The 19,249-nt window shown below is 42.2% G+C and overlaps 1 protein-coding gene across 1 annotated transcript in view; it reads right to left on the reverse strand.

The window, feature by feature from the left end:
• Fbn2 (fibrillin 2) overlaps positions 1 to 19,249 on the reverse strand; it is a 215,328-nt gene that overhangs the window by 32,071 nt on the left and 164,008 nt on the right. The window contains exons 37-52 of the mRNA XM_036205263.1: positions 17,801 to 17,962; positions 17,011 to 17,079; positions 16,366 to 16,491; positions 15,204 to 15,329; positions 14,468 to 14,620; positions 11,384 to 11,452; positions 10,021 to 10,146; positions 9,705 to 9,830; positions 9,098 to 9,223; positions 7,376 to 7,492; positions 5,562 to 5,690; positions 5,005 to 5,124; positions 2,399 to 2,524; positions 1,597 to 1,749; positions 647 to 712; positions 211 to 336 (exon numbers count right to left, since the gene is read on the reverse strand). Of these exons, the coding sequence (XP_036061156.1) occupies positions 211 to 336; positions 647 to 712; positions 1,597 to 1,749; positions 2,399 to 2,524; positions 5,005 to 5,124; positions 5,562 to 5,690; positions 7,376 to 7,492; positions 9,098 to 9,223; positions 9,705 to 9,830; positions 10,021 to 10,146; positions 11,384 to 11,452; positions 14,468 to 14,620; positions 15,204 to 15,329; positions 16,366 to 16,491; positions 17,011 to 17,079; positions 17,801 to 17,962 (1,920 nt within the window). The remainder of the gene's footprint in view (positions 1 to 210; positions 337 to 646; positions 713 to 1,596; positions 1,750 to 2,398; positions 2,525 to 5,004; positions 5,125 to 5,561; positions 5,691 to 7,375; positions 7,493 to 9,097; positions 9,224 to 9,704; positions 9,831 to 10,020; positions 10,147 to 11,383; positions 11,453 to 14,467; positions 14,621 to 15,203; positions 15,330 to 16,365; positions 16,492 to 17,010; positions 17,080 to 17,800; positions 17,963 to 19,249) is intronic.

Genomic DNA, 19,249 nt, shown 5'->3' on the forward strand with positions numbered 1-19,249 from the left:
ACATTTGGTTAAAGGTAGAGATACTGAGAAACTTCCTCTTCTCTTGGACCAAGCTGCATGGGATAATGCAGAAGCAAAGGTACTGTTATTTGCTCATCTTGGTTTTCTGAATCTTAGCACTGCCACCACCAAGGCTGCTCAAGTACCCTTTGGGCTAACAGGAGAATAAAACAGGGCATTCAAACTCCGTCAACCAGAGCTAATACTCACCCACACACCGGACTCCAGTATAATCCAGGTTGTAGCCCATTGGACACTCACAACGGAAAGATCCATCAGTGTTGATGCACTGACCGTTCGAGCAAATGCCTGGGCTCTCAAGACACTCATTGACATCTAAAACATAAAACTGCCCATGAACTTCCTCATAATAAAAGATAGGCTAATACAGCCACATCTGCTAAACACACATCTAACGTGAATGGAACATAATCTTTCTTTTGTTAGAAAAACATACTTCACACATAAGTATAGTCATATGATACACACATATAATATATGGTCCATAAAGTATGTATTACATACATACATACTTTAGATAAAATACTCTATTGGAATACTAAAACTAGCACAATTTATAAAATAAATGACAAATCCACCTATTTGTATAAAATGTGACAGTAGGTTAAAATGTGTCTAAGCTCACCTTCTCGTGTGTCATGAAGACTAGGGACCGTCCCATGGCCATATGGACACAGATCCTGGAACGCAACTACAGAGAAACAGGTTCTCCATTACTGAAGTGCCTCATTTTAAGAACCAATTAACACTGCACAAATTCATCTTTAATAAATTTCATCTTTTTTCTTTTCTTTTCTTTTCCTGGTCTGCTGTTTGGAAACAGAGTCTGAAACTTGCTACATAGACCAGGCTGGCCTTGCACTCTGAGATTGGCCTGCTTTCTGCCTCCTGAGTGCTGGGAGTAAAGGTGCACACCACTGCACCTGGCCATGTGGCCATGACTTATTTTTAGAACCAACATTGAGCTTCTCTGAGGGTACCTGGGTCTGTCTAACATCAGGAAGTCCAAAAATGTCCCCGTCCTTTACACACAGAAGCCACCCCTAAGGTAAGAATCCACTGCAGCTTGATCTTGCTAGGAATTAAACTCTACAATTCACTGGTACTGATGGGAAACTGTTGGGCCAAGGTGCTGATTTCACTTCTCAGAATTTGATGTAATAGTCTGAGAATCACAGCCCATGATACTACAGCAACATAGGATTTTACTTATTGGTGTGTATTTATTTTTGGTGATAGGGATCAAACTCCCAGCCTCGTAGGTTGTTAGGCCTATGATCTCTTGCCAAGCTACACGTCTACACCTCCAACTTGGGACTTGGGACGTCATGTGAAGTTTAATTTCCACACTCTTCTGGCATCTTCTGCCCCTGCCTCTGCAGTTCAGTCTTCAGAACACAAGTGATACCAATGCTTTGGAAGGAAAGGTAAGGGGGCACTCTCAGAGTACTCAGAGTAAACACTGGTGGAGGTCTTGCCAAGCGGCTGCTTTTGGAACAATTGACAGCTCTACATGAAGGCATACTCTTGCCCTCCACATAGTCACAACGGAGTTCTCTCTGCCGTTTCGCTCACCTTCATCGTCTTTGGGGCACAGCTCACACGGGTCCCCCCAGCCCTCGCCTGGCATCTTACTGCAACAGCATTTTGCCTTGGTGGTGTTGAAGGCCTTGGGTACAGAACACTTTCCGTTTTCGAAGTTGGTGAAGCAGAAACTCTGGCGCGTATCTAAATCAGGGAAGCAAACAGCACAAGCTCCTCACTGCTCTTTAAACAGATGGAACAATGTGGATACAACTGGTTCTGATGGAACATTTCTCACAAGCAGGACACAAGGTACAAGCTAGATCAGTAGTTAAGACACAGGCCTGGACTGTCTCCACGGGTCACTTTCATTTGCTAGTTTAAATTGATCTGCATATAAAATGTTATCATATCTAAAATATTTTCACGATGTGTTTAGGGATTTGTAAAATCAGCCTTAGTTGGGAAAATATCCCCACAGTCTCCTTTTCTTTCCCCCCTTCGCTGTCACATTAAAGTTGTCCAAAAACAACGAATTTAAGTCTCAGTAAGTTAAACGTTGCCTGAGGCAACCCATGTACTGATAAATAACAACCCATGCCAGCAACAAAACGAAAATGGTAAACCAAGACAATTTCTCTTTTAGCCTAAAATCTAAACATATGTCCTAACAATGTTAACAGAGTGTTCTAAAAGCTGTCCATTTGAGACACTCTTAATAAGTCTATGTTGTACTTGCAGACAGTCTATTGCTAATAGACAAATATTTTATGTAATAAAGCCCTGGCATGATGTTTTACTGTCCATGTTCAAACCGTCCAGTCGTGACAGAGAAGTCAATGCCACAGCTTACCGAAGCATCTCCGTCCATTGTCAGACAAGACAAAGCCAGGGGGGCAGATGCATTGGAAGCCCCCTGGGGTGTTGGTGCAGGAACCAAAGAGGCAAATGTTGGGGTCTTCGTCACATTCATTTATATCTGCAGAACAGCAGAATCTGTTAGTCAAACCAATGTTCTCTTCTATAGCTGAAAATATCTACTTGTCCATACTGCCAACAGCCATTAATTAATGGATATTTAATAATGGAATTAGAGATGATGCTGTGTACATAGCTAATGTATTCTTTTAAGATAAATTATTGTTCTTAAATGTGAAAGATGATACCTAATTTCAGCCAGCTATATGCCAGAGCTTCCCACATCCTCCTCCAAGTCCTGACCCTGTATCATTAGGAGTGCGCTTCACTTGCCTACCTGATATGACCAACTTACATGCCTCAAAGATCTGGGGTGCTCAAACATTTTCTACCCATGGGCCCCTCCCAAATGCCTCTTTTGGAAATCCACCAGAGGATGGCTCTGGCTTTTTAAATGCCTGTACACAATTAGCATGTAGCCTATTATCCTGCTCCTCAGCACCTTCTACCCACCCTCAGCTGCCACTCGATTTGCCAGCTTTCACAGGAAGAGAATAGTTGCACAATGAACAGGGTTTAGTTAAAGAAAGGCAATATACAAGAAATGAAATGTAAACTGAATCACAGATACAGGTGCTTCCAATAAGGCAGAGGTATCTAGGATGTTACGATGCCTGAAAACATCTGTATTTCTGTTCCCATATGGCTATCTAACATGTGGCTGATGTGATCACTCCAGACAAGGATGGGCTGTGGACACAATGAAGAACTACAAATGGATTAGGCAATGCAAAAATGATGGCTCAGTGGGCAGACACGCTCATTGGGCAAGCATCAGGACCTACGTTTAAATCTCCAGACCATATGTTAAAAGCCGGGATTGGTCATATGCTCCTGTAGCCCCAGCCCTGGGAAGCAGAGACAGAGGGTCAGGTCATTGGGGCTTGCTGCCTGCCAGCCTCAATCCAGATTCAGTGAGAGACTGTCTCAAAGGAACAAGGGGAATAACATCTATACAAACATACATGTACACATATACCATACACACCACACACATACACAAATATACTATACACACACATAACACACACATACTTCCCACCATGTACACATATACTGCACACACATATATCTACCCAAATCATATACAACATATATACATCATACACACATATATCCCTTCTGCCACACACACATATACACACACACACACACACACACTCTAACACACATAAATCACATGGACACATATACCACACACATACTTCTCACCACCACATATATATACTCAATACATATCACATACACACATATACACCATTCCCCAACATACCCCCATATACCACACACATACATACTTATACACTACACACACATGTACATTTCACACACACATTTCTACCATGTATTAACCCCCGACACATATACTACACACACATACCCCACATAAACACATACATACTATATAGCCAATACTGATAGCTTTAAAGAAAGGGATTGATGTATTATAGAATTTCCTTGCTACTTTGTTGTGAACTCATCCATATATACACACACACAAATTAGAAAAAAAATCCTCTCCCATATTACCAAAACAAAATTAAAAATTGGTGGAGACTCGTAAGCTTTCAAAAATCTTTCTACCAAGATGATTCAACTATGTCCACTATTATTTTGGCCAGGAAAGTAAGATCCAGTCTGATAATAAACTATATATACCAACCAGAATGACTGGGGATACATACTATCTAATCATGTAGTCTGAAATATAACTCGGTTCTGTGACACCAACAGCCCTTTTTCCTCTGTTACTGTCTTGAATATGAACAGCAGAACTATTATCTTTAGGATCCCGCCAAGGGTGAGAGAATGAAAAACCTCAAAGATAAACATATCCTTAGCAATCCTTTTGTGCTAGCCAAGTGTCACAGAGACACCGCTGCTTCTGAATGTCAATCACGCTGTAAAAATGATCCACAAGAAGTGAAATGAAGCGAGCTGTACAAAGGTCACCTCCATTGTGCCTGTCAGGCATTCCGAGGCTGTACAGTGGCCCCCTGTGCTAAAGCTCCAGCAGGAGACATCTGCTATGGCAAAGGGGTTCATAGTTTCTATCTTGACATAACTAAAGCCTTCCCAAGAGGGGACATGTCAAGAGAATCATCATGGTCTCTGGTTCGTATTTTCAGGAGCCTGGACACCGTTAGTAACTATTTTAAAATCGTGCACCAACAATTACATTGTAGACATTTAAAAAATTCAACGGGTCGTCTCTATTGACATTTAGGACACAGATACCAAGTATAACGAAAAAACCCTTGACTGGCAATAAGATTTCTGTCTATGAAAACAAGCCCACACCCCTAAGCTTTCACTGTCAACACTCGGCAAACCAACCAGTTGTGAAGGTTCAATGAAACAGATGCAGGCTGCTGTGAGTTTACGCCCTGAGGCCAGCATGCACACACTGGCTAGGTCTGATGTTCCTGTCTCCACTAAGCCTATTCTCCCGCACACACCGGGACCTCTGAATGAACTCACCAATGCAGTTCTCGCTTTTCACTTCATATCCGGGGGGACAGATGCACCTGAATGATCCCTCCAGATTCTGACAGGTCCCAGGAGAACAAGAGCCAGGAAGTGCCACACACTCGTTAGTATCTTCAGAGAGAAAGAAGACCAAAAAAAAAATGTAACCCAGACATGAGACAATCATTGCAGCCTTATCTGTTTGCTGAATGAGTAACACAGATTCCACTCGGGCCCTTGGGTCTGCTGGGTCACCATGGACAAAGATGCCCTGCACTCCTCCAGTATCGTGGATGGTTCTTAGGAGGAAGGCTGCCAATTCTTTTGATTTGTTTCCTCATGTCCTTTTATTGAGATATAGTCTCAAGCACTGTCCCCAATAAAAACTCTCCCTATGATACATTCCCAACTGGTGGTTAATACCTTAGATTGAAATAAATATCCCTGTCACAGGTCACTGTTGCCCTGTGATTTGGTGATGAAATGTGGATAAGCTAAGTGAGTCTATGGGGTTCATGCTGTCTCACAGCGCAAAAGGCCATCAAGATGACCCCTGTTTAGTTTCTTACCGATACAGTTCTTGCTATCTGGTGTAAGTTCATAACCTTCATCGCACAGACACTTGAAGGAGCCGATTTCATTGAAGCACCGGCCATTTCTGCACACTTGGCCGAAAAATGAGCTACACTCGTCTATGTCTGTAAGCAGAGAGTGGTCAGTGTCTCAGAGGGAGCATTTACATCATATTGTTTCACTAGCTGAAACTTGAAAACACATTTGTTGGCACCCATTTACCAAAGTCTACACTGTACTTTAATAACAAGAGAAGAAAATGGCACATTTTAAGAACTGAACCACTAAAAGGTCACACAGGGGCTCCTCACTTTTTAAAAGACATGAGCTGTAAGTCAAAAAATTTATAAACAAGTAAATTTAACAGTTTAAGAAGAATCTTTCGATTTTTGTTTTCCAATTCAGAAGTCTTTCTTTTGACAGTGAAGAGGGGACTATGGGTGTAACTTGACTGAATGATTTGCAGATCCTTTACCTGGACACAGGATCTGATGCAAAAGACAGAGAAGAGATCATACTAGACACAGAAATCAGTCCTGTTAAAAAAGTGTAGGACTGCTGACAAGATGCACAATTCACAAAGATGACAGTGTGTGCTGGGTTTTCAGAGAAGCCTCAGGCTGAATACAAGTGAGTCACACTGCCTGTGTTTTCTGAAGACTGCATTTTTTTTTTTTTTTTTTTTTTTTTTTTTTTGGTTTTTCAAGACAGGGTGTCTCTGTGTAGCTTTGCACTTTTCCTGGAACTCGCTTTGGAGACCAGGCTGGCCTCAAACTCACAGAGATCCGCCTACCTCTGCCTCCCTAGTGCTGGGATTAAAAGTGTGTGCCACCACCACCTGGCAAAGACTGCATTTTGATTATGGCATCAGTGATGCCTCTTGGGTTTCCCTATCTACAACAGCGACTGGGAATCTACAGAAGAACCCGAGAGAGGTTGAATAAAATATCCATTTGGCTGCAAATCCTTTTTGTGACTGCAGAATTGCCAAGAATAAAAAAAAAAAAATAGGGAAGCTGGGATAATTAGGAGGTGGGGCTGAGCTGTGGTGATCAATCCTACAGTGGTGGGCAGCATCCTGAACACTTTCCCTCACACCTCCCAGTCATGAGCTACAGTTGTACAATGCTGCAAAGCATCCCACATGTGCCAGGCTCCTTGCAAACAGGGACTACACAAGTGTTGCCAGTGTTGCCCTTTTCTTTATGTTTACTCCACTTCCTTGGGGAACTTCTCTGGCACCCATTTCTATATCCTACTGGTATATCAGTGTGAGGCAAAAGCTGAAATCCCATACTTAGCACAGGTGTGGTCTGAGGGGCTATCTCAAGACCTGTTCACTGTGCTTTTTTTTTTTGTGGGAGGAAGGGAAAGGCATACAGGCTTTTGGAGCTGATGGATCAGGAAATTTTAAGACACGGACACGGGTATGCTGGTGCTCAAGTGTAAATAAGAAATGAACTCCTAAAATGCGTGAGGAAACATGAGGATAATAGAGGGTCTCTCCCCATCTCTCCTAGAGGGGACAAAGAGCCTAAACTATAAGTCAGTCCTGATCCATTTATGGGTGTCTCAATGACCTTTCTCCCTGACAGACAGGATTCGGGAGGGAGGGCTCCAAACAGTACGAGGCCTTGTGATTGCTGAGGGAAACAAATGGCTGTCGGTGACTAGACAGTGCTCAGTGGCTTCGCCGACCTCCTGGCATGTGTGTGAGCTTAACGACAGAAATCCTCTGTGCTGTTTGGTTTTATTCCAGTACGTCCCACTAGGATAGAAGAGCCAAGGCTGAAGCGGCATGAGGACCTACCGAGGCAGTCGTTGTTGTGAGTGAGCTCAAACCCTGGGTAACACAGGCAGTTGTAGGAGCCGACAGTGTTCTTACAGGTCCCGTTTCCACACGGATGCCGCTCACACTCATCCACATCTGCCAAGAAGAGAACTCAACCGTTATCTAGAACCAGACAGTCACCTTTAACGCTGTCTCGCTGTCACCACGTCATTAATTCGACTCTTCCCAGGGTCGTTAGTGCTAGGGACCCATGTTTATTTGAGGAAATTAAGAATGTGAAAAAGGGGGAACAAACCAAAACTGCAAACATCCAAGAGAGAAGACAGTTTAACTTACCGGTAGATACAATTCTCCGAAGCAATGGGTAGAAACGCCATTGGCAATGAACAGGCTTGCTTATCAAATGTTAAAGCATTATTAACAGTTGTTCAGGAAGTTATAAATCTCAGTTTCATAACAAAAACTTTAGTCCCTTGGATGAAGTAATGAAATCCAAATAGGGGTTTACTTAGAATTTAAGTCATGAGCGTTCCAAAAATCCTGGTGAGACTAGTTAGCGAGGTCATCTGTGACAGGGGACAGTAGACCCTTGTGCTGACAGGCCAGCCTGCAGGGCCACCATACAAGGATTGGACACAGCTCCTTAGGAGAACTATGTCCAAGAGGTCTGAGTCTCCATCTGACTTTATCATGGAAGTACTGTTAATATAGGGACATATATTTTCCCATATGAATTTCGGAGTCATAAATATCACAGATTTTTTTTTTTGTGTGTGTGGCAGATTAAACTCTCTGAGAGAGTATACAGGGAGGCCCCTGTGTCTCCTGTAAGCAAACCTTCCCAGAAAGTCCATGCACATGGGACCAGAACCTGTGATACACTTTGCATGAACACTAGAGATTTTTTTCTTGTCATTCTGGGCCAGCCCATGGTGGGAAGGTGCTCTCAGGGTACATTGGGTAAACTGAGGCTTTTCCCATATGCTCCTTGTTGCACAGATATTCCATGAAGGAGACGATTTTACATTATTCAACCTGATTTTAACACTCACCTAGCAATTACCTAGAATCCCCATAGAGCGGGTGCACAAAAATCCCTGGCTTTTCTACACAGAGAACATGCTACTTACAAATAACCATGTGTTAAATTTAGTTTTCCTCCTTCAAATACGAAGCACCAAGAGGAACTTTGGCAGAGGCACAGCCTTCTGCTGACATCAGAGTTAAGGCATTTGGTGCAGTCCCAGCCTCAAGGCATCCTGCCCACCTGCCTTTGCAAACATATTAACCAACACTCTCATCAATTAGCCAGCCATTATGTTGGTTACTGGGAATTTTTAAAGACTCTGGTTATATTCACATCTGCAATTATTATAAGAGCTAAAGCTTACATGATGCCATTAAATCCCAAGCTACAGTTTGCGTAAAAGGATGCACATTTGCATTTGTGTTTGTCGTTGACATTGTCATCCTTTCTACTTCTTTGCATTTCAAAGTGCATTGTGTGGGTAAATGCCACCTAGCCCTGAGTTCTTCTGAATGAGCGTCATGCCACATGAACTCCTGGAGCGAAATGATGAGAATCTCTGGGCAGAAGAACCTACTGTGGTACGTCCCTGCTTGCAAATTTTACCCCAAAGCCTTAGCTGTTCAGCATGGCAGAGACATGGTAGCTGCCTCAGAATCACTGTCCTTAGGTCTTCACCTCATGCCGCTCCCTGGGTTGAATATCCTTCTTACCCATGCACATGGTCTGGTCCTGAGAAGCCTTAAAGCCATTGTTGCAGATGCACTGGTAACTTCCTTGCAAATCAACACACAGGCCATGACTGCAAACATTAGGAATTTCCAAACATTCATTGCGATCTACAAGAGAAAAAGCAAAACAAAAAAACAAAACAAGACACACGTTAGACATATCTGATTTTTATTAAGACTCCTCCGTTTTTCACAGATGCATTTCTCTAACCTGCTCCTAATTATTACAACGAGGCTGAGGACGAACCAGAAGAACGGCTGAATCAAAATAAGCACAGCCTTTCAAGTACCCAAGGCTCTCTTTTCAGTCATGCAAGTTTTGCAGATTGACTGGGACCCTCAAGGATTGTATTTCACACCAGAGAAATCCACCGAAGGAACATCGGTGCTCGATGAAATAATCTGAGCGTCACGGCGGAAGCGTTTCAGCACGGACGACACAGGCTGAGGGAGACAGTCTTTCTAAAAATCACCCTTAAAGCATTTTGTGGTGAGAAAGCAGGGAACCCCCCCAGAACAGGGAACACCCCCCCCCAGAACAGGGAACCCAGCGCCTGCTGCATTTGGTGACAGCCAGCCTCTTGCTTACCTACACAGGCCCCGTTGGGAGAGAGTTTGAAGCCAGCAGCACACTCGCAGCGGTAGCTGCCGGGGCTGTTGATGCAGTCTGCATTGCGCTGGCAAAGGCTGTCCCCGTTGCCGCACTCATCGATGTCTGGGAAGGCAACAGGGTCCAGGTAAACAATCGCTACTGCTTTAGGATCAAATTCAGTGCACCACCTTCCACACTCAACTCTTAACCACTCCTGAAGAGATGGTACAAAATCAGAGGCCCACCCCCACCTAAAAGCCACTCATGCATGGCAAAGTCTTTGGAGGACACGGACACCCATGTCTCAGATTACCTTCACAGACCAAGAGCAGGTCATTGTAGCTGAAGCCGGTCGGGCATTCGCAGCGGAAACTGCCGATCTGGTTGATGCACACACCATTTGCACAGATGCCCGGAATCTCTTTACATTCGTCAATGTCTGGAATCGAATGGATTTGGTAAAGTGTTATGTGTTTCTGCTAAACGTATTTACCATCTCACCTTAAAGCAAGGCTGTGTGTAGCCTGAAATAAAAAGACATACTCTCTGTTGAAGTCAAATGCAAGCTGGCATAAATGGTCTTGTAGCTTACAAAGAACTAGAGACGGCAGTGCAGTTAGTTCTTCTAAAGAGCTTTGGGAAAATGGAGGTGGATGGCAAAACAAACACAGAAAGTGATTTTATGTGGTAATAAGTCAAGTGCATCTCTTAAGGAATCAAGCCCCACACACCTGTTGTGTCAGGTGACCCCAAGAGCTGCCATTCATCGGATGAAGCTATATTCCCTTAAGTTAATGCATTTTGTTACACACACACATTCAAGTAGATTGCTTAAACTAGGAGGGGAAAAATAGAGTTCGCAACTGAAATTCCACTCAGAAGGACCAATTTATCTGAAAAGGAATTCTGTACATTCATAATGAGGTCAAATGAAAGGGATGATATTAAAATATACAAAAAACTTAAGATGTATTTTTGAAAAGAGTCACTCACAGTTAAAATAAGAGGAAGGGGGCAGAGAGAGGGGGTTCAGTGCTTGCCCTGTGAGCATAAGGATCCAAGTTCAGATCCCCACTGACCACATAAAAGTTGGACATAGAGGCATGCATCTGTAACCCCAGGGCTGAGAGGGGAGGGATCAGAGACGGGTGGATCCCTGGAGCTCCTGGCCAGCTTGTCTAGCTGAGTAAGTGACCTTTGGGTTCAGTGAGAGCCTGACTCAGGAAATAATGTGGAAACTGTTGAGGGAAGCCATCAGATATCAATCTCTGGCCTTTAGAAATACTGGCACACACATACATATGCACCCACACAAACACACATGAGGCAGTCCACCCCCACAAACACAAAATAAGGTTTAGACATGTAAGTCAATATGCATGGCAAGAGAAATTTGAATTTTTTGCATGGTATGCATGGAATTTGATTGTCAAGTAATCATCATAATTTAATTGCTAGGCTATGCTGATGAAATGTAATACAATCATTAACACTTGCTCATAGTCTGCAAACATGGTTTCTTGATTAATTAACTAATCACATTAGCCTGGAATCCAGATTATTAGCTTTTGTGTTACTGTTACATTGTAAGACACTTGAGTAGAAACTGTGACATATATATGCATATGTTTACATATGTATGTGTGTATTCACAAACATAATGTGAACAAACTCACCAACGGCTTTCCCTGTGTGGATGTCAAAGGTGAATCCGGGAATATTTCCACATATAGTTTTAAAGTCAGCTTTAAAACAGAAACAAAGGCAGGTACTCTTAACATTCTCAGACACATTCTTTATACCATAATTTTCATACTGTGATTATACCATAATTTATACAATCATTTTCAGCAATAAGAGCATTTCCATATTATTCACAACCAGTCTTTTAAATTGTAATCGTATGCATTTGATAACAGTGTCTGCTTCTGCAAACAGTCTGGGCATTCTCTGTCATTGCCATCTCTGTCATCAAGTTTTTATTGATCTGACAGCCGGAGATGGTAAGCAAAGTACTAAAGAAAGCACAATTTCTTTGGCAATTAAATTATTTCCCCCTTATGATACAAAGAGTTATAATAATGGTTCAATTCAGGCTTCTTAGGTCTTAGGTGGCTCAGCTGTAGAAGCTCTCATGGAGTAAGCCTGACACCTGAGCTGGATCCCTGGAGTTCTCATGCAAGTGTGAGGAGATAAACAACTTCACAATGCTGTCCTCTGACCTACACACACACACACACACACACACACACACACACACACACACACACACACAAAGTGGCATGGACACACACACACACTAATTATAAATAAAAAATTTAAATTGTAAAAAATATCCAATTTATAAAGATTGAAAAACTGAATTTAAAGAGGCCATGATTGCACAAGGCACAGATGTGTAGTAGGTTTTGCATGCAGTGGAGACACGGGCTAGAGGTGACCCCAGAGTGAGGCCAAAGTTTGTTTTTTTTTTTTTTTTAATGTTCTATCTGTTGGAAAGTGAAATTCGAGAAATAGAGACTACAAGGGGTCTTCCCTATAACTCACCAAATCAATAGAAACGTAAAGAAACACTCATTTGTTAGAGCAAAGTGTTTTGGATGGTGGTCATGATGCAAGTGTGTATAACTAAGACTGTAGTGGTAAAATATATATGGCACATGACTCTCAGTGACATCAGTGTGAGGATTTTGTAGTTTTCTTCAGTAAACACAGAGTTTTCAATTCAATGTTTTCTAATAGCCTGGTCACTTTCAGATATGCATCTTTCTATTATGTATCTCTCTTTCTCATCCATCCATCCATCTACCTACCTATCATATATCTATCCATCTATCCATCCATCTATCTATCCACCCATCTATCTATCTATCTATCTATCTATCTATCTATCTATCTATCTATCTATCTATCTATCTATCTATCTACCCACCCATCCACCCACCCACCCACCCACCCACTAACCCATTCAATATATCTATCTACTTACCTATCTACCTTTCCATTTATCTATCTTCCTATCTGTCTCTAATCTCAGTTCATCAGAAAGCATGACACTCACAGGGAGTAGCCCCTAATCACTGTTGATTATCCCATTTTCCAGAGAAGGCATCATTAGAGACGTAAATCCTTTGCTTGGGTCACGCAAGTGAAGGGCTTTGATATACATATAGATCTGTCCCCCAAATGTCTTCTCAGAGAAAATGACATTCATTCTCTCAAACCATCAACTTTCAACTTTTACTTCTGGAGCTTTATAACGGAGACTGGTGAGAATGTCTTCACTTCATCTTATGGAGCGTAACAGGGGCGAGGGAAGACTAGACAACCCCCCCGGGAAGCTGTTGCAGTAGGGATCTGAGACACCCCTGTCCAGCTCACCCTTTGAACACTGGCCTCTGGCTTTTTAATCGAGGTTGCAGTTTTTGAGGCCGTGGAGCACTTAGAGGCTGGGCATGCCTGGTGGAATCAGTCTGGAAGTGTTGGTCTTTAAAGACCACACCTGCTTCTGCCTCCTGCCTGAATCCTCTGCCTCCTGGTCTACCCTCGGTGAACAAGCTGGGACCTCAAGCTCCTGCTACCCTGGCCCAAACTGCTCCACTCAGCTTTCCCTGCCGTGATGGGTCCTGACTTTTGGAAAACACAAGACCAAAATATATCTGTCGTCCCTGAGACAGGTCCGTCAGGTGTTCGTCATGTGATGAGGAAAGAGACACTGCTGGATTTGAGTCACTAAAAAAAGGCCCCTGTACCATCTCTCCACACCTCCTCCCTGAATTCATTTTAGCATCCTCTTAAGTGAAATGTTTGAACACGTGCCGAGTCAGTATTTGGTGACAAATGCACAACCTGCTTCCTATAGGTTCTCTCAGTTCAGCTGTCAGGATCTGTAACTATGAAAAATTACTATTCTCTAGGCCTCATAAGGTCTAGATGAAGAGTAAAGAGAAATGGTTGCTATTCTTGTCTCTGTGAGGTTTCATTTTTTTTTTTCCTTTCAATGGAATTTGCGCTTGTGAAAAATCCTCCCATGGAAGGCTGGAGACATGTTCTTCTGGGTCCCATTCCCAGCATGCACACAGCACATCACAACCATTTATAATTCCCAATTCCTGAAGATTCATTGCCCTCTTCTGGCCTCTGCAGGCACCAGGCACAGAAACACATAAAGGAAAACACCTATACATATACAAAAATAAAATAATTTAAGATGTATTGTCCTATAAAGGCTCCTTCTGTGTCATAGCGAGGAGCTACACAAGGAACACATTAACAAGCTGATTTCTGCAATCGTTTCATGAAATTCTTTTTTAAATGTATTTTTCAAGTAACATTTCTTCAGCAAATACTTTTTTAAACATATTTTTCAAGATGTAATTTAAACAATTATTACTGAAGTTGCAAGCTTTTAAGCTGCATTACCAAAATATTACACCTTCTACGTTGAACCCAGTGACAAACAGTAGTTGCTCAATAAATCCACTTGATGAATAAATAAATGGCCAGTCTTACTTGATGATGGTTGCATGTAGACCAGTGCCATAAATTCTAGCAATAGTGCTCACCACCTTTTTAGATTTGGAGCTTATGCGGCATATGTCTCAAGAGTTGGTGTTTGGCTCAGGTCAGTTGGGAATTGAAGCCATAGCATGCATACTTTGGGGATCTCTCTGGAACTGAGCCCCTGCGACTACGGTCACACACACTGTGACTGTGGGTCAGATAAAAGCCTTGAGCAGAGCAGGAGCTGTGTTACCTACCTGTTCCTGGTGTTGGGCACGGCTCACAAGGTTTGTTCCAGGCTTTGCCAACGTTGTATGTACAGCAGCACATCCTCTTGGTCACGTTAAAAGGTAACTCGTTTTCACAAGCGGTCCCATTATAGCTTCGGTAGCAAAAGCTTTTCCTCATGTCTACGTGGAGAGAAATGGGTCAGCTGGGCATCAGGGGCAGTTAGACCAGTGTGCTTGGTCAGCTGACTTTCCTGAGGTGATACAACTCTGGAAAAGGTCTGTCATGTTCAGCTGTCTTAACTCTCTGAACTGCTCCATCGCTTCCAGATGGACAGCCCCTGCTTTTAGCAAGGAGTTTTATGGGCAAATTAGCATGCATTTCTTCATCTACTAAACTATATTCATTTATTTAAAATATTAATTTAATTGAAAAAATAATTAAGTATTGAAATTTAAATATCTTATCTATACAAAGTGCATTTTATATACATGGAGAATCAAAATTATCTAAGATATGTAACTTCAATGCCATTTTTTAAAAAATCTCAGATTTATAGACTATGTGACCATGTGGTGGGAGATTAAAAGCCTGAGGGACATAGCAGTTCACAGGACTCTGACACACTTCCGCACTCATAACGATTCCTCATTCACTAAATCTGGTTTCGAGAGGCTCTGAACAGTAATTCTGAGAACAGAGGTGTCCTAGCTGCAAAGCCAGCAACCTGGACTCCAGCAGTGCATCTCAGTGACGGCTACTGACCCATGCAGTTGTGCCCGCCGTTGACTTGCATGTACTCAGGTGGGCAGATGCAAGTGTAATTCCCCAGGGTGTTGTAGCAGGTGCCAGGTCCACACACGCCAGGGTGGGCAAAGCATTCATCAATATCTAGAGGAGGCGAGAATGTCCAGGAGTTAGGTTGGCTCTATGAGTGTATATAGAATAGTTTACTGATCAGACCGCAGGTAGATTCCCTAATTCTGTGTTTATAAGATTCAGAAATAATAATGAAAAGCCCCAAAGAATGTGTTTACATTTACATGACACAAGAACATATTTCTTAAAAACAAAACAAAACAAAACAACAAAAGATAAAAAGCTCCCAATCCTAAAAATTATGAACTATATAAAACAAAACAAAACAATTGCCTCATGCCTGTATACATTTGGGGAAATTCACATTCTTCAAGAGGAATTTCTTTGAAGTCTGCTTTTTTCCTACGCCATTCAAATTAAATTTTAACAGCAACTTTAAACTGAGTGTAGGCTATATGATCCTCCTTTCAAATTAGAAGTCCCCCTCAAAGGCTCTCAATGGAGGGTAAGTCACATTTCAGATGCCTTTGGCTAGTTAGTTCAAAACTAAAGGCTGTAATAGAATAAATAATGTTTCATTATTAATGTTCAGTTTTAGAAACAGTCCCTTATCCGACACACAAACACTGAAGTTATACTGTTACCAGAATCTGAAGCAATAAAGACAAGGATGGACCTTGCCTCCAGGGGCAAGACAGTCCCCTAAAAATAAAATTATAACTGCCATGTGACAAAGGGGAGGGAGAAAGATTCCATATGACATTTCAACGTCTTTATATTATACCCAACATTCAGAAATTATCGACCAATATTGAGTTGCAGTCACATTTAAGTTTACAGGTTCCTACTTAAATTGATTGTTAACATTTACATGTAACTAACTTCGTATTCAAAATTCCATTTTCAATTTATTCTTAACCAATCATCTTACTCAAAATATTTTTTAAAATAAATTATTGCAAAGGAAGTACAAATAGTTCATCACTATACAAAGGGAACAACATTGTTATGAAAAGATGAAAGCCATCAGTCTCAACAGAGCCCTACGGTAGGACGCAGGGCCATGAGAGGTGACACTATGGTAGGAAACGGCGCCAGTCTCCCTCACCTTCACAGATGCGGGTCTCCTCACTGAGGTAGTAGCCCTGTGGGCACTCACACTGGAAACTCCCAAATGTGTTGATACAGTTTCCGCCCTGGCAGAGCCCTGGCAACTCCTGACATTCGTCAATGTCTACAAGAGGAGACAGTTCATTAACAACAAACATCACAACCAAAGAGTCAGTATTTGCAGCTTTCAGACATGACGGCTCTTAGGGACCACAGACATCTGTGCACCTAAAGGGAGGCCGGTAAGTGCTGGCGTTTCTTCTGACTGAGATTCTCTTGCCTTGTTGCTGTTTGCTGAGGAGCGTAATGGAAGCAAGCTGCATGTAATTTGTTGGGGATATGTAACACAAAGTTTCTCTGCATAACAACTGTATGCCAGATGCTGACAATGGATGGCTACTCCTCAGTTAAATTGTTGCATGCGGATGGATACTTCTCAGTTAAATTGTCGCTTAAGATGCGGGCAACGGATGGCTATTTCTCAGTTAAATTGTTGCTTAACATGTGTGAGACAGACTGTCTACCTGGAATTCCACTCTAGAATCCTGCTGGCAAGGCTTCACACTGACTTTTGTACCGGCTTCCCTCTAAACTAAGCCATTTATCTTATTAAAAACTACATGACAACTAGGGATGAACTCACCCTCTAAGATGATTGTGATGGGGTTGGGTCTAAAGCCTTCACCTCCAGGACACAGGGTGTAATATTCAGCTGGGGGTGGAGGGGGAGGAAAACAAAAAGTTTGATTCTTGGATCCCAGAGGTTAAAAACAATCAGCAAACATCCAGCAACTGCCAAACTCAAATCCTCAGGGGATGTCCATATTTTTCTTTTGTGTCCTTTCAAATGCATGTACAATAATGTATAGCATATCTTACTCCCAAATATCATTATTTCATCAATGACAATGGGATGCAGTGGGAAAACAAAACCCTTTTTTTTGTTTTTATTTTAAAGAAAACACTTCCTTTTAGATAATTCATATCACAAATGACTTGGCAAGTCAATAACAAACATCAGGAGTCTATGGCACAAAGGCTTGGTTTCCATTCATATCAGAACACATGTTTCCATTTAAAGTGCTCTGGGACTGACTTCATGATACACTCCACCTATGGGACTTGAACTAATAACCTCCAAGAAGACCCAGGAGTGGACTTCATGTGTGATACTAAGGAGAATCAACATTATCACCATTCAGATTGGATTGTGGTTAAAATGATTTTTTTTAAAGAGAAACATAATAAAAAAAATAGGAAGAAAGGAACTGAAATTCCTTTTCTATAAAACACTCTTGGCAGATTTCAGCAGAACCACTGACAACAGTCCAAAGCCACCCCGCCCTGTGCCCTCTGCCCAAGAATATAATAGCAACTTGTTTCTATCCTGGACTAGGAATGTTCTGTTCCTTTTCTTCCAGTTCTGTACTTACTGCTATTTACAGGGGGACATGTCTCGCAGGGGTTTCCCCAGGCCTTCCCCAGGGAGCAGCAGCAGGAGGATCGACTGACGCCCACCCCGATCTCTGTGTTGCAGGACAGACTCCCATCTCCTCGAGGACCAAACTTCAAGTAACAGTTGCCCACGCGGTTGTCTGCAGAACAACAGAAGATCTTAAGTGGTCCTTGCTATGGCGAGAACCCCTCAGGAAGGCATTTGAAAGACTAAGTTCAAAAATTTTGCACACTGATGTGGAGCCGCACATCCTAATCCCCTGCACAACACACTCCTTCGCTTTTAAACATCTCAAAAGATTGAGTCAACCATAAGACATGATGGCAGATGGTGGTCACTAGAAACCATAGACTGTTTTCCATATATCCACAGAATAAGCAACACAGCGAGGCACTCCTTATTTGCAAGTACTCTGGACATTTCAAATCATGTGAACAAAGTAAGACTGGGAATAACTAATCTGTAGCTTGAGTTTGTAAAGACACGGAAACATGCCTAGGAGAAGTGAACTAAGCTTGTGACATGTTAACAATCTCATTCTGCTCTTTTCTTCTGCATCCTGCAGTGGCTTTACTTCAATCTTCACGGCAACATTGGCAGATGGTGTAAAGGTTGTCAAACTAGACCTCTTCAGCCCAAGGTTCCAGTGACCGGGAAGACTGTCTTGTCTCTATAGTGACCATCTTGAGCCGCAGCTTTAAGCAGTATTTTCTTTTTCCCTCAAGTGAGCTCAAGTTCAGAATTCTCTCTTACCTTTCTTCTGAGTTCTAAACCTTTCTGCTTATTTTTCTTAAGTATTATTAGTTATTTCCAAGTTAACACTTCCAAAAATTAAACTGGATACTCTTCATTCCACATACAGATCTGTTCTACTTGTCCTTAAGTCTTAAAGGTTTCAGTCAATGGAAGTTCCCATCTTTCTCAGCTGTCCAGGCTTGCTGCCCTTTCTGGTACCTTTTTCTCATTCCTTTATCACACCAGTAATAACAAGGCTTCATAACTTTATCTTCAAAATGTATCTGGCAACTGACATCACTGATGCCTTTCCCCCTTGGTCTGAATTCCAGACATCAGCATCTTTTTTAACCTAGACTACTACAATGGCCTCCTAACTCATCTCTTAGCTTCAATTCTTGGCCCAGGTCCACTGCATTTTGGCCTTTGCAGCCCAAGTAATCCTTCCAAAGAACTGCTTTAGGCCAGGTCACCCCTAAGAGGTCTCATTCTAACCAGAGTATTCTGAAAGTCTTTATGAGTCCATAAAGTACCTTTCACTTCCAGCTGCATACAGCACAACCATCTGGCTGCTTCTCACTGCTACACTGCAATATTTTCATTTGTTTCTGATGCCAAATCTTGGGTGCAGAGAACTGAGTTAACTCACCGTCCCTGCCTTGCTAGCTCTGAATTCATTTGGCATCCCTTC

Source organism: Onychomys torridus, chromosome 13 (genome assembly GCF_903995425.1).
Source record: "Onychomys torridus chromosome 13, mOncTor1.1, whole genome shotgun sequence".
In the NCBI taxonomy this organism is placed as follows: domain Eukaryota; kingdom Metazoa; phylum Chordata; class Mammalia; order Rodentia; family Cricetidae; genus Onychomys; species Onychomys torridus.